General features: G+C 41.9%; 1 protein-coding gene across 10 annotated transcripts in view; it reads right to left on the bottom strand.

Moving 5' to 3' along the window:
* Positions 1 to 14,061, bottom strand: part of c2cd5 (C2 calcium dependent domain containing 5) — a 58,467-nt gene that overhangs the window by 36,613 nt on the left and 7,793 nt on the right. For 5 of the 10 annotated variants that reach the window (XM_061774210.1, XM_061774211.1, XM_061774213.1 and 2 more), the window contains exons 7-10: positions 13,771 to 14,023; positions 4,939 to 5,096; positions 2,259 to 2,471; positions 1,174 to 1,262 (exon numbers count right to left, since the gene is read on the bottom strand). In XM_061774210.1, coding sequence (XP_061630194.1) covers positions 1,174 to 1,262; positions 2,259 to 2,471; positions 4,939 to 5,096; positions 13,771 to 14,023 — 713 coding nt within the window. Of the gene's footprint in view, positions 1 to 1,173; positions 1,263 to 2,258; positions 2,472 to 4,938; positions 5,097 to 7,720; positions 7,837 to 13,770; positions 14,024 to 14,061 lie in introns of all 10 variants that reach the window. The other 5 variants (XM_061774214.1, XM_061774217.1, XM_061774219.1 and 2 more) reach the window with 2 other exon arrangements.

Here is a 14,061-nt window from a genome sequence, read left to right as displayed (position 1 = left end):
CAACAACAAAAAACATTTGAGAGGAAATCAGATCTTGAACTGTTTAGTGCTGTATCTATTTTTTGCAAAAACTTGTGCATGTTAGGTCCAACTAGGGCTGGGCGATATGGCCAGATTCAGATTCCCCCCCAAAAATCCAATTTCAATTGATCTCTTCCAACTTTGTTTATAAAAAGGCAAATGACATTGCAATTATTCGATACAAGTTTTGCTCTTTGTCCCCCCCCCCCCTACTGGGATTTACTTGATTTCTTTTAAGTTTTTATTTCCATGTAATAACTTGTATCAACTTCCACAGACATAATTCATCCATCCATTTTCTGAGCCGCTTCTCCTCACTAGGGTCGCGGGCTGCTGTAGCCTATCCCAGCTATCTTCGGGCGAGAGGCGGGGTACACCCTGAACCGGTCGCCAGCCAATCGCAGTGCACATATAACCAACAAACAATCATTTGTGCCCACATTCATACCTATGGGCAATTTAGAGTTTCCAATCAACCTACCACACATCTTTTGTGTGTGTGGGAGGAAACCGGAGTGCCTGGAGAAAACCCACCCAGGCACGGGGGGGAACATGCAAACTCCACACAGGCGGGGCCGGGATTTGAACGGTCCCCAGAACTGTGACCCAGATGTGCTAACCAGTCGCCCACCATTCCGGCGGACATAATAGAAATGAAAAAATAAATAAATAAAATCTTAACAAATAATGTGAAAATAAGTATTTCCGCTTGGAAAATACCGTCGGAAATATATGTGCCGGCCGGTTCATGTCTGTTGTCCAAGACTAACGCACTATCCCCTCGAGCGCTCTCACGCTCATTTCTCATGTAGAGTTTCACGTGAGGCAAGGAGACCTCTGCAATATATTTGAGGCTCGGAAGCACATACCTCTGGCCAAAAGTTTCCAACGTCAATTAAGTCTGCTTTTGCCATGCTTAGCGAGATTAACTTCCACTGGGCTCATTTCTTGTCATATAGAAAACAATGGGCTCATGTTGTCTGTTTCTTCTGAAGTTGTCAGCTCTGTTCGAAGCCATGTTGTGAGACTAAGCAGTGCACATTAGCAGACATGCACTTTCAACTACGGAATTAAAAACTCAAATTAATCGCCCAGCCCTAAATCAAACTGTCAATGTCCGTCTGTATTTGAAAGCTTGACTCATTGTCATACCCTCTGCTCCAGAACCGTCTGCGTCTGCTGTCTGAGCAGCGTCTTCAGGGGCCCCGCCTCCTTGCCGCCACTGCCCCCGCTGCCCATTCCTGGTCACAGAAGAGAGTCTCATGTCACTCAAGATCCTATTCCAAGCTGACACCAATAAAAACACAAACGTAAATGTTAGGAAAAGTCAAAGCAACTATGTTAAATACATGACTGAGGATACCAGCTCTGTGTTGGCTATCGGACGAGCCTTCTCCAACTAGCTTTAAAGGGGACAAGGAGGAGAAAAACAGCATGCTGCATACTGGGATACTAGTATTGTTTCAATAGGCAAGTGAGATGTTACCAGTGTTCCCCATCCTTTACTGTGCCAAGGCACAAACACTACTTACAAAAAATGAGGTCACTGTTATGAATTTTGTCGTGAAACTCCTTATTTGAGAACAGGAAGTTATGCAAAAGTACTGAAACACAGAACAGATGGACATTTTCATTCAAAAGTTGAAGGGAATGTCAAATTAAGTTCATCTGTAAAGGTTATAGTGGATTTTAGGTTCATCCTGAAATTTCACCCCAGTCATATTTACCTTTGTGAGTACTGTCGTGTATTTTACATTACAAAAGAAATCTCACAGCACACCACCATACAAAAATGCCACAAAAAGTCTTTAATAAAATAATTATCTTGTCTCAGATTACCCAAAGATGTACTTCTTCAGTGTGAAATCTGAGCCCATTGAAGAAAAAGCTATTATTCAATTGTATAGTATAAATGGCAAAAGGTAAGACACACGGGTTAATTGGAAATCCTGCCATCTAGTGGGAAAGCATTTAATTGTTCTGTCGGTCACTAAAAGTCACTGGCATCGACAGACGAACAAAGATACATTATTTGTAGTAAATAAGAATTTTCGGACCAATTAAATGAAACTGGATAATTTCCTGCTGCACACCTGATGATCTCAGTGCACACTGTGGCTGCGAATCACCCCGTTAGATAACGCTTGCTGAATTAATGGTGAGTGTACAGTTGTCACTCGCACTGTGCTGTTATTGCAGTTCCGTGACATAAATGACACACGGCAGCCAAGCTGTACCGGACGCCGTCAGTAGAAAGTCCTCCGTGAAGGACACACTCTTTCTCAGCAAGGCAGAGTCAGAGTGGGTAGAAGAGGGAAGGGGCAGGTTGGTGTTTCTTGTGGCGGACCCAGAAGCACCCCCGCCCACTGAGCTAGAGAAAGACGTAGAGAGCACAGGGGAGCTCGGGCAGAGGAAGATGCCTGGCCTGCGTCTCACCGACTGGGGCTCCTCTGACAAGCAGGAAGTCAGAGCAATGAGAAGGTAAGAACTTCAAGAGGAGAGAAGGATAAGATTGAGGCAGATATCTGAGGGGTAACAAACGTCGCTTTTCCACTGCTCGTTTCAGTTTGGCGCAGCTCTACTTAGCTCTTAAGGTGGTCCTCATTTTACGAGGGTAGCGAAATACAAGGTTCTGAACTGCCCGCAGTGAACTAGTTTGTGCAGCGGCATAAGAATAGAGGGTGACGCGGCACAGGAAGGCACGCTCAGTTACCACCGAACTTTTTTTCATTGTTTTATATTCATGGCCTAGAAGAGTTTTTAATAAATATATTTACTGTAATTGTGACATTACTACTGTGTTGGGATAGGTTAGCGATACAGTGGAAGATAAGAATGGGGACTGGCCATCCTACCATCAGTATCTTTCTGTCAAAACTTGTTACGGCCAAGTTCGTCTATCAAAACACATTCATTTTTTGTTGTACATTTAAGTACATTTAATTGTCTGTACATTTTTACTTAAGTAAAGGAGTTGAATCAATACTTCAACTTTTTTTTAAACACTTCTATTTACAACCCCAATTCCAATGACGTTGGGACGTTGTGTAAAACAAATAAAAACAGAATACAATGATTTGCAAAACATGTTCAACCTATATTTAATTGAATACACTACAAAGACAATATATGTAATGTTCAAACTGAGAAACTTTATTGTTTTTAGCAAATAATCATTAATTTTGAATTGAGTTTTATGGCTGCAACACGTACCAAAAAAGCTGGGATCAGTGGCAAAAAAGACTGAGAAAGTTGAGGAATGCGCATCAAACACCTGTTTGGAACATCCCACAGGTGAACAGGCTAATTGGGAAGAGGTGGGTGCCATGATTGAGTATAAAAGGAGCTTCCCTGAATTGCTCAGTCATTCACATACAAAGATGGGACGAGGTTCACCTCTTTGGAACAAGTGCGTGAGAAAATAGTCGAACAGTTTGAGGACAATGTTCCTCAATGTACAATTGAAAGGAATTTAGGGATTTCATCATCTACGGTCCATAATATCATCAAAAGGTTCAGAGAATCTGGAGAAATCACTGCATGTAAGCGGAAAGGCCAAAAACCAACATTGAATGCCTGTGACCTTCGATCCCTCAGGCGACACTGCATCAAAAACCGACATCAATGTGTAAAGGATATCACCACATGGGTTCAGGAACACTTCAGAAAACCAATGTCAGTAAATACAGTTTGGCGCTACATCCGTAAATGCAAGTTGAAACTCCACTATGCAAAGCAAAAGCCATTTATCAACAACACCCAGAAACGCCGTCGGCTTCTCTGACCCCGAGGTCATCTAAGATGGACTGGTTCAAAGTGGAAACGTGTTCTGTGTTCCGACGAGTCCACATTTCAAATTGTTTTTGGAAATTGTGGATGTCGTCGTGTCCTCCGGGCCAAAGAGGAAAAGAACCATCCGGACTGTTATGGACGCAAAGTTGAAAAGCCAGCATCTGTTATGGTATGGGGCTGTGTTAGTGCCAATGGCATGGGTAACTTACACATCTGTGAAGGCACCATTAATGCTGAAAGGTACATACAGGTTTTGGAGAAACATAAGCTGCCATCCAAGCAATGTCTTTTTCATGGACGCCCCTGCTTATTTCAGCAAGACAATGCCAAACCACATTCTGCACGTGTTACAACAGCGTGGCTTCGTAGTAAAAGAGTGTGGGTACTAAACTATCTCCCATTGAAAATGTGTGGCGTATTATGAAGCGTAAAATATGACAACAATTAGTGTCCTCAGTTCCCAAATGTTTATTGAATGTTGTTAAACGAAAAGGTGATGTAACACAGTGGTAAACATGACCCTGTGCCATCTTTTTTGGAATGTGTTGCAGCCATAAAATTCTAAGTTAATGATTATTTGCTAAAAACAATAAAGTTTATCAGTTTGAACATTAAATATATTGTATTTGTAGTGTATTCAACTAAATATAGGTTGAACATGATTTGCAAATCATTGTATTCTGTTTTTACTTATGTTTAACACAACGTCCTAACTTCATTGGAATTGGGGTTGTAAGTACTTTTGCCGCTACTGGAAACAGTACCAGTGGAAAAGCGTCAAACCGAATAGGTTGTGCAGAGTGGAAAAGGGGCAACAGCTTTTTAGTTGCACGACACTGGACTATCCATATAACCTATTTGGTCTCACCGTACTTAATAAGAGACACAGTGCTTCTATGAACACATCACAATGGACAAAAAAACAAATGCACATTCAGCTTGTATGTCTTCACCACAGACGATGGACACGACAAAATACGATGCCAAAATGATAATACGAAACAAACTGTAAACATGGGGGGGGGGGGAGAACAGAAAAGCACCTCTGTGTAGTGTTGGAGGGGCAGGGGAGTGGGAAATGGAGGGCGTATGCAGCGAGATGGGGATGTTGCCTCGTGTGCTTACCCGTCTTGGGCGTCAAACTGAGGTCTGTGTCTGATGATGAGGACTGGCGGCTGGCTTGAGGGGGCGAGAAAGGGGGGGGGGAGAAGGGGGAAGTGGGGAGCGCTCTGAAAGGGGTGGGCGGACCGGGTGACGAGGGAAGGTCCTCACCAAATACCGGCCTGGCGGGAGAATATGACACACACACACACACACACATCAGTCACAACCTCACTTTGGGTGTGTGAGTGTGAATGACTGGACAAATATTTGTTATATGCCATGTTTGTTTTTGAAGGAGGTGTGTTTGAGGTGCTACACATGGCTGGAGAACAAAACAAAAAAAGAAAGAAAGCAAGCATGAAAAGCAAAATTAGGAAACATGCAAAGATACAGAAACAAACACACACAGAAAACTAATTAAAAAAATAATCAAACACAAGTTGGATGACTGAAGCATGTGTCCCAGTGGAATGAAGCACAGGTCAACGCTTCTCTTGGGACTCTTGAGGGCCGTATCATAACAATGCACTTTTACTTAACCCTCCCGCTATGTGGGCAATAATGTTCCTGGGTCAAATTGACCCATTATCACAAAGCACCAGGAACCTAACAAACTCCCAATAAACATAAAATTGTTTATATCTCATTATTCACTCCATTACTAACCATTTCAATCAATATTTAGGGTAGTGGTGTTATTTACCTCTCACAGACAAGGTTTCCGTAGGTTCACCTACGGAAAGATCATTACCCTCATTGAAACATTTAAGATTTTTATATTAAAGAAAGCATGTTAAAAGGTTTTGAAATGAAGAGTGGCATACATTTAAAATGCCAAAATCTAACATGACACTGATTTTGTATTTTTTATTTTATAGCTTAGTGAGGATAAGCTGTATGAAAGATGGATGGATTTTTAAAAAAAAATATTAAAAAAAGTGATTTTATAACACCTCTGCTTTTCACATCAAGTTGACTCATTGACTTTAAATCTAGATGAATCCAGAGGATAATCTATTGAAGTGCTGTTTTGAACAACTATCCATCCATCCATTTTCTTTACCGCTTCTCCTCACTAGGGTCGCGGGCGTGCTGGAGCCTATCCCAGCTATCATCGGGTAGGAGGCGGGATACACCCTGAACTGGTTGCCAGCCAATCGCAGGGCACATACAAACAAACAACCATTCGCACTCACATTCAAACCTACGGGCAATTTAGAGTTGTCAATTAACCTACCATGCATGTTTTTGGGGTGTGGGAGGAAACCGGAGTGCCCGGAGGAAACCCACGCAGCCTAATGAACACAAATAATTCAGTGTCAAGATTTTAATTTAAAATGGGTCAATTTGATGCACAACGTAACAGGAGGGAGAATAATTCAACAATTTTTATCTACGCTGTCCAACTAAATTTATTTCATACATTTTAATGATTTAAAAGTCATGAATGGTGTAACGGTTCATTCGACTGACTTCAATGCAGGCAGCGTGGGTTAAATTTCCACTCAATGGCGGTGTGAAAGTGTGTATGAAAGATTGTCTCTATATGTGCCTTGTGATTGACTGCCGACCATTCAATGGTATAGTCTGCCTTTCCCGGTCAGCTGGGATAGGCTCCAGCTCTCTGCGAACCTGAACAGGATAAGTGGTATAGAAAATGGATGGATGATAGCTATTGATTTAAATATACACTATATTGCCAGAGGTATTCGCTCACCTGTCTTGACGTACATATGATTTTAAGTGATATCCCATTCTAAATCCATATGGTTTAATGTGATGCTGGTCTACCCTTTTCAGCTATAACAGTGGGAAGGCTTTCAACAAGGCTTAGGAGTTAGTTTATGGGAATCTTTGCACATCACAAGCAGTGTGGGGTCACACACTGATGTTGGATGAGAAGGCCTGGCTCAATGTCCACTTGAAATCAACCCAACGGTGTTCAATGAGGTTGAGGTCAGGACTCTGTGCAGGCCAGTCGAGTTCATCCATACCAAATTCTCTCATCCATGTCTTTATGGACCTGGGCTTGTGCACTGGTGCACAGACATGTTGGAACAGGAAGGGGTATTGCCCAAACTGTTCTGACTGTCCAAAATCTCTTGATATGTTGAAGCATTCAGAGTTCCTTTCACCGGAGCTCAGGGGCTAATATTTTGGACATTTCCAACTTTCTGGGAAAAGTTTGGAGATGGCCCCATCCTGTTCCAACATGACTGTGCAACAGTGCACAAATCAAGGTTCATAAAAACATGGATGAGATAGTTTGATGTGGATGAATTTGACTGATGTCATATTAAACCCAATGGCTTAAGAATGGAATGTTACTTAAATTCATATCTGAGTAAATGCAGGTGAGGGAATACTTTTGGCAATATAGTGTATATACAGATTATTTTCAAGTTGGAATTTTTTCAGAGACATGTTGGTAAATAAGACACCCTCCCCTCTTCTCCATTGGCTTGAAATCAAGACAAATCCTGAAGTTATGGATTGAATAACTGTTTTTGAACAATAAATGAAGTCCACCCTCCCCCCCACAAAAAAACAACTTACTTTTAAATGGGTTAATACGCTTTATGCGAAACGTTACGTGACCAAACCCGGAAAACGGGATAGCTAACTTCCTGTGTATGCTACACTAACAAGCTTCTGTCTTGTGTATAAAAAGGAGCGATAACACATTGGATCGATGTATGTACATATTTTGATGTAAATAAATAAATCTTTGAAAAAATAAATACAAATCTGCATGTGTTGACCCCGCATAAACTGACTTCCTTCCTTCCCTGTCTCTGCATACCAGAGAAGATGAGTGTGGGCACAGAGACAGAGAAGTTCTGGGACAGTCTCTGTGCACTGCACGCCGAATGCACTGGGCTGTTGTGGGTGGAGCGGCATCCGTGGGCTAAGGGAGACCTGGGGTGATGAGCATGGACACACAGGAAGAGAGCAGTGAGAGAGATAGGGGCGGGGGTAGCGAGAGAGAGCGAGTGCACAAGAGAGAGAGAGAGAGAGAGAGAGAGAGAGAGAGAGAGAGAGAGAGAGAGAGAGAGGACGAGTCATGTTGGACACACAGTAAGAATTGTGTCAGTCCTTGTGCAGCCAGACAGGAGGAAAGAAAGAGAGAAAAGCACACGACAACCAACAACCCATCATCACAACAGAGAGCGGGTGGCAAAGGACAGACACTTTTGTTCTTACACTCTTTCCAAGCAAAGTGAGTCACATGCACGACAGGGATGCAAACACAACAGGGTTCAAATTAAAGACCCAAAGAGGTACACTAAAATTCTTTGACAATCATCTCATAGGGGTTACAGCACAGCCATCATTTCATAAAAACTACCTTAAATTTTCAGTTTTGGTATAAAAGTGTAATTCTGCATTTTTGCACACTTCTTATCTATTCTTTTGTTCATTATTTGGCATTGGCAATAAAAATATAACATCAGATAGGATGGTATCATTAAAAGTATTACTTTTGTTGACTATAAACACACATGAAGGCTGAATTTAGACTGCAGATATTTTCAAAATGAAAACAGGCCTCTCCCAAATAGGGATAAAAATCTGATGCATATTGGATATCTGCCAGTGTGACTGACAGATTGTATATACCCCGTCAATGTAAGCCTGACAAGCGACAACATCATTGAAATACACCAATTGGTGACGTATGGGACACTCGCAATCTGCACAAACAATACAAATAAACATCATAAAAAATAACCACTGTAAATCTAAAGCAAAAGCATAGACCAGTTGTTTTCAAACGTCTTACACCAAGTAACACCTCAAAATCTACTTGGCATTCCAAGTACCACCACAATGACCAACATTAAACTACAGTAGCATAGTGGGCATGTGTTCAAGAAAATCAATGCAAAGGTTTTTATTCCTAAAAGTATATAAAATATTATCAGATGCCACTGTAACATTATGTTTCAACATTAACACTGCACTTAAATACGCTAAAATTTTAAATCTCAATGATTAAATTGAACTGCTGAACTGAAAGTGAGGCAGCACGGTGGACGACTGGTTAGCACATCTGCCTCACAGTTCTGAGGACCCAGGTTCGGGCAGCCGTGGCTCAATGGTTAAGATCATCACCTGCCACCGTGGGGGACCTAGGTTCAACACCCCGAATGGATCATCCGCCAACATCCCCCGGACTCACGGCTGTGGTGTCCTTGAGCAAGACACTGATACGCCGAAATGCACCCCGGGCGCTTCAGCTGCCCCCTGCTCCAGTGTGTTCCACTAACATGTGTACGTGTTCACTGTGATGGGTAAAATGCAGAGAACAAATTTCGTGTGCATGCATGCATGCATGTTCATGACAATAAAAGGTGATTCTTCTTCTTCTACATTCTTCTTCAAATCCAGCCCCACTTGTGTGGAGTTTGTGTGAGCCCAGGCCAAGTAAATGCTATGTAACATTACATATTTGTATTAATGAATGTATTATTCTTTACATATGTTAGCATATTTTGTAGGGGTGTCCCGATCCCATCTTTGAGATCGGAAATTGGTCCGATGTCAGCAAAAAAATGAAAAAAAAAAAATCGGATCAGACTGGATCTAAAATCTCAGATTTCACAACTCTTATACAACCAGCCTATTCAATACGCCGCTCCAGCACATATATCTAGCAGTGCACGGATGGCATTATGTGCCGACGTGATCAAAACAACAGGTTGCTAAGGTGTTACCATAGTAGCAAGGAGTTAAGAGTGAATGTTGCTTGCTTAAAGTCATTTATTGACACTCCAATTTAAATTCACTGTAAAACCAAAATTACATAAGGATTACACCTATTGAATATTCAAATATCACAAACATCACAGCCTTTGTTTCTTTCTTCGTTTTTGTTCTCAAGACTCTAACTTGGCCATCGGTGTGAATGCGAGTGCGACTGGTTGTTTATTTATATGTGCCCTGCGATTGGCTGGCGCCCAGTTCAGGGTGTACCCCGCCTCTCGCCCGCAGTTAACTGGGATAGGTTCCAGCATACCAACAACCTTTGTGAGGATAAGCGGTGTAGAAAATGGATGGATGGATGGATTTATTATTGAAGTTATTTTTCAGGATTTACTAAAATAATTATTTTATTCAATTGTATGCGTGGTAGGTTGATTGAAGACTCTAAATTGCCCGTAGGTGTGAATATGAGTGCGAATGGTTGTTTGTTTATATGTGTCCTGCGATTGGCTGGTGACCGATTCAGGGTGTACCCCGCCTCTCGCACAAAGATAGCTGGGATAGGAGCCAGCATGCCCGCGACCCTAGTGAGGATGAGCGGTACAGAAAATGGATGGATGGATGTCGTACATTCTTATTTTTAAAGTTACTTTATTTAACCCATTGGTTAATTAAAATAAAAGCAAAAAGGGTCAGTTTTTCTTCTAACTGCTGTTGCTGATTATTGTTCACTGTTTGAGTAATATCACTTCATCAAGTCTTTTCTAAAATTCAATACCACAAAATAAATAAAGCATCTATGATTATGTACCAAAATAAAGCTGAATAAATGGGAATATATTAGTACGACAAATATATGAATGTGTTTTCTAAAGCAGTCCCTGAATGGTTGGATGTATAGGATTACAAGTCACCATCTTTGTACGTGTACTGCATTAGTACAAATACCTCAACACTATTACCAGTAACAGATGTCTGATATTTTGCAAATGAGTAAAGTAACTCCTCTGGCCACAATAATTAGGAAATAAAATTAGGATTTGAAATGAGTAGAAAATATTCCAATGACACTTTCATTTGTCAACACTCCAAAACCCTGGAGTGTCTTCATCCGTGACACACAGGCTCCAAGCATAGTATGGTGTACTTGCACTGACAGCAACACCAGACCATAGGGAGCGGATCGGAACACATGCATTACATACTCGCTAATCCCTAAAAAGTTAGGCATATTGAACTTTTGGGTGTAATTTCAGGATGAACCTAAAATGCACGATAACCATTACAGGTGAATTTCATTTGACCTTCTCTAAATTTTTGAATGCACATGTCCAACTGTACAATGTTTCTGTACTTTTTACTCTATTATTACTTCTCCAACGACGACCTGAAAGGCAAAAATCACAACAGGTGTTTGAACCATGACTGGACCAGTAAAGGTCCTGTTTCAAAACTGTCACCAATGCTATTTGCAATATTCATCAAACCACTTGCTACCGCTATCTGCTTACCAGGGACAGAAGACAAAACCAATTTGTATGTGAATGATATACTTCTTAATTTACAGAAACCCAAGTCATCTATTCAATCTCATAAAAACATTTTCTAAATTATCAGATTACCATATCAATTGGACAAAATCAACACTACTCCCAATAACAGCAAACTCGTGGAATCCTGCAGATCAAATCGCAGATTACCCCATTTCTATTGGAAACATTAAGTATTTAGGCATTAATATTTCCCCAAAACTCACAGAGCTAACCAATCTAAATTACACACCACTTCTGGAAAAAAAAAAAAAAAAAAAAACTCAGCTGACTTAATACGCTGGAATAACTTGCCTATATCACTACTGGGAAGAATAGCCACACAATAAAAATGAAAACCTTCCCTCAAATTAATTATTCTCAATGATTCCATTTAAGACCACATTAAAGTGGTTCCAAACCTTAGATTCTGCCATAGTAAATATTTATTAGAAAAATAGAATTAGTTTATCCACTCTTCAGAAAAGTAAACAGGAGGGAGGCCTAAATGCTCCCAACTTTAAACATTATTATTTATCTAAACCAATTACAATACCTCATCAAATGGATGCACCACAATGAGGAGCATCATTCTTGGCTAGAATTGGAACAGATGGTTGAGTATATTGCATTCGAAAAAATATCTGCGGAACGAAAAAATCAATAACATAATTACACAGATAGGTGGTCAGCCTTCTCCAACATGCTGAAACTAGATCTTTGATTCCTCTGCCTGGGTAGAGTGCCATCTGACAATAACAATTCTATATTGTAAATGTAAAAGTAAATGTTTGCCTTCTGTATTCTTTGTTGTTGATAATGTTGTTTTTACTCATTTATTTATTTACTTTTTCTCTTTCTCACACTTTAGACTGATTTGCATGATGAAAGGATGCATGCATGGATTGGGGATATTCTCTATTTGACCCTGTGCTTGCGGTTCAGGGTTAGGGGGCAGGATTTTCTTTACTCCTTCCCGACCTCTCGGGGGGGCCTGGCGGGCCTCCCGGCGTGCATTGGTGGAGGATTCGCCCATGTTCCGCGGGTGCTGGTGTGGTTCCAGCTGGCGTTCGCCTTGGTCCCCCATTCCGGCTGTTGGTGGAGGCCGGTGGGGCCCCCGTGTCGCTCCTCGGGCCTGAGGAGCCCCTGAGGCAACCGCAGGGGCTGCTCTGGGGTTTTGTCCATGCCTGGTCTGGGGGTGGCATGCGGTCCCTGCGGCCTCCTCCGGGTGGCCGGTTTTCGGGGCGCCTCGGTGGGGCCGGTGGACAACCCTGGAGGCCTCGGTATGGTAGGTGTTCCATCCTCTGGGCCACTCTCGGGGGGACTCCTGGGCCCGACCCCGCCTCTCGATTGGGTGGGGTGGGGTCCTCAGTCCCCGCGGTGGAGGAAGACACCCCTGGGACTTATTCGCTGGGTATGGGGCCACTCAGTCATTGCGACAAATAACATAACTGTCCAAATTTCTTGGGTATCCCCTCACTTATACTCTGGTCCTACAGATGTTTATATTATACATAGCCACTCCCACCTGCCGGGTCCACCACCCCTGTCCTGCATGCTTTCCTTCCTGTCCCTGTCCTGTCCTGTCCAGTCCTATATTATCCTGTCCTTCCCTCACAGGGTGTAGCACTACTGACCCATACAACATTCAAATCCAATGTGTCATTGTACTAGGTATATAATTATTTTCTTTCATCTTGTTTACAGCTAGTTTCTTTGTCTTTTGTTCTCTTCTTTTCCTATATTTAGTTACCTTTTCTCTCTCCTTTGTTTTTTCTGTCACTCCCCTTTAAAAACTTTGTTCTGTTCGAGTGAACGACTGTAATTCTCAATAAATATCTATCAGAATATAAAGAAACCACAGTGGCAGTTAAAAAAGTCTACTGTGACACACTAAAACTGTTCCGGCATAAAAGGGATACAAATCTTCCTTTCTGCTTATCTAACAGCCAAACAGAACAAAAAAAAAAAAAAAAAAAAAAAAAAAGGTCCTGGTTTAATGAAAATTGGTTTAATGAAAATTGATATTTGCCTTTCATATTTTTAAATCATTAGACCAAGATGACATCTAACTATTGCAAGGCTCCAAACACAGTGTCACAGAGTGCCATCAACAGTTTGCAACAGAGATACAGAGAAACTGAGTCACAGAAAAGCATTCATGGCTCAAACACCTGCTGTGAATTCTGCCAGTCAGCTCCTCAAGCAAGTTGAGCAAAAAGAACTAAAACACTGAAAAGTTGGACGTGCATTAAAAGTTGGGAGAAGGTCAAATTAATTTCACTGGTAAAGACCTGAAATTTCTCCTGAAAGCCGAATATCCGTAGCTTTTTGTGAATATTGTAAGGCGTAGTACTAGCACATGCAGAGCTGAGAGCAAGAAAGCCATGCACAAGCAGACGGGAGAGGGTGGGTGAAATTGTTGGTGTGTATGTTTGTATAGTGCACATGTGAGTATCTCAGGATGCTGTGTGCTATTTCAGAATGCAATATAGGTGACAAATACCGAGACATACACCCTGGAAGGCAGGCATTTTATCCACACACACTCGCTCACATGCTCACTAACATCCCCTATTTGTCACACACTTATTTGTCATGCTCGGCTGCTACTCACTCCTTTCCGTCCTTAGAAGGGGAATTGCACGCATTGGAAGCAGGAGCCGTGCTCAGGTGCATGTGTGTGGTGGCGGCGGTGATAGTAGTGGCAGTAGCGCCTCCAGAGGTGATTTTGTCCAGAGTGCAGGCAGTACCTATGGCCCGCACCACCAGGCCTGATTCTCCCTCCAGGTCGAAACACTGCAAGTAGCCCACCACTGCGTTCCCCCCCATCTCTAGCACTTTGAGACCTATCTTCCTCTGCAACTCTCCTACGGGAACACGACATGTGTTAATAACAATGGGATTT

Source organism: Phyllopteryx taeniolatus, chromosome 5 (assembly GCF_024500385.1).
Source record: "Phyllopteryx taeniolatus isolate TA_2022b chromosome 5, UOR_Ptae_1.2, whole genome shotgun sequence".
Taxonomy (NCBI): Eukaryota; Metazoa; Chordata; class Actinopteri; order Syngnathiformes; family Syngnathidae; genus Phyllopteryx; species Phyllopteryx taeniolatus.
Note: the sequence above shows the minus strand (reverse complement) of the source record. Positions and strands in the feature narration are given on the sequence as shown.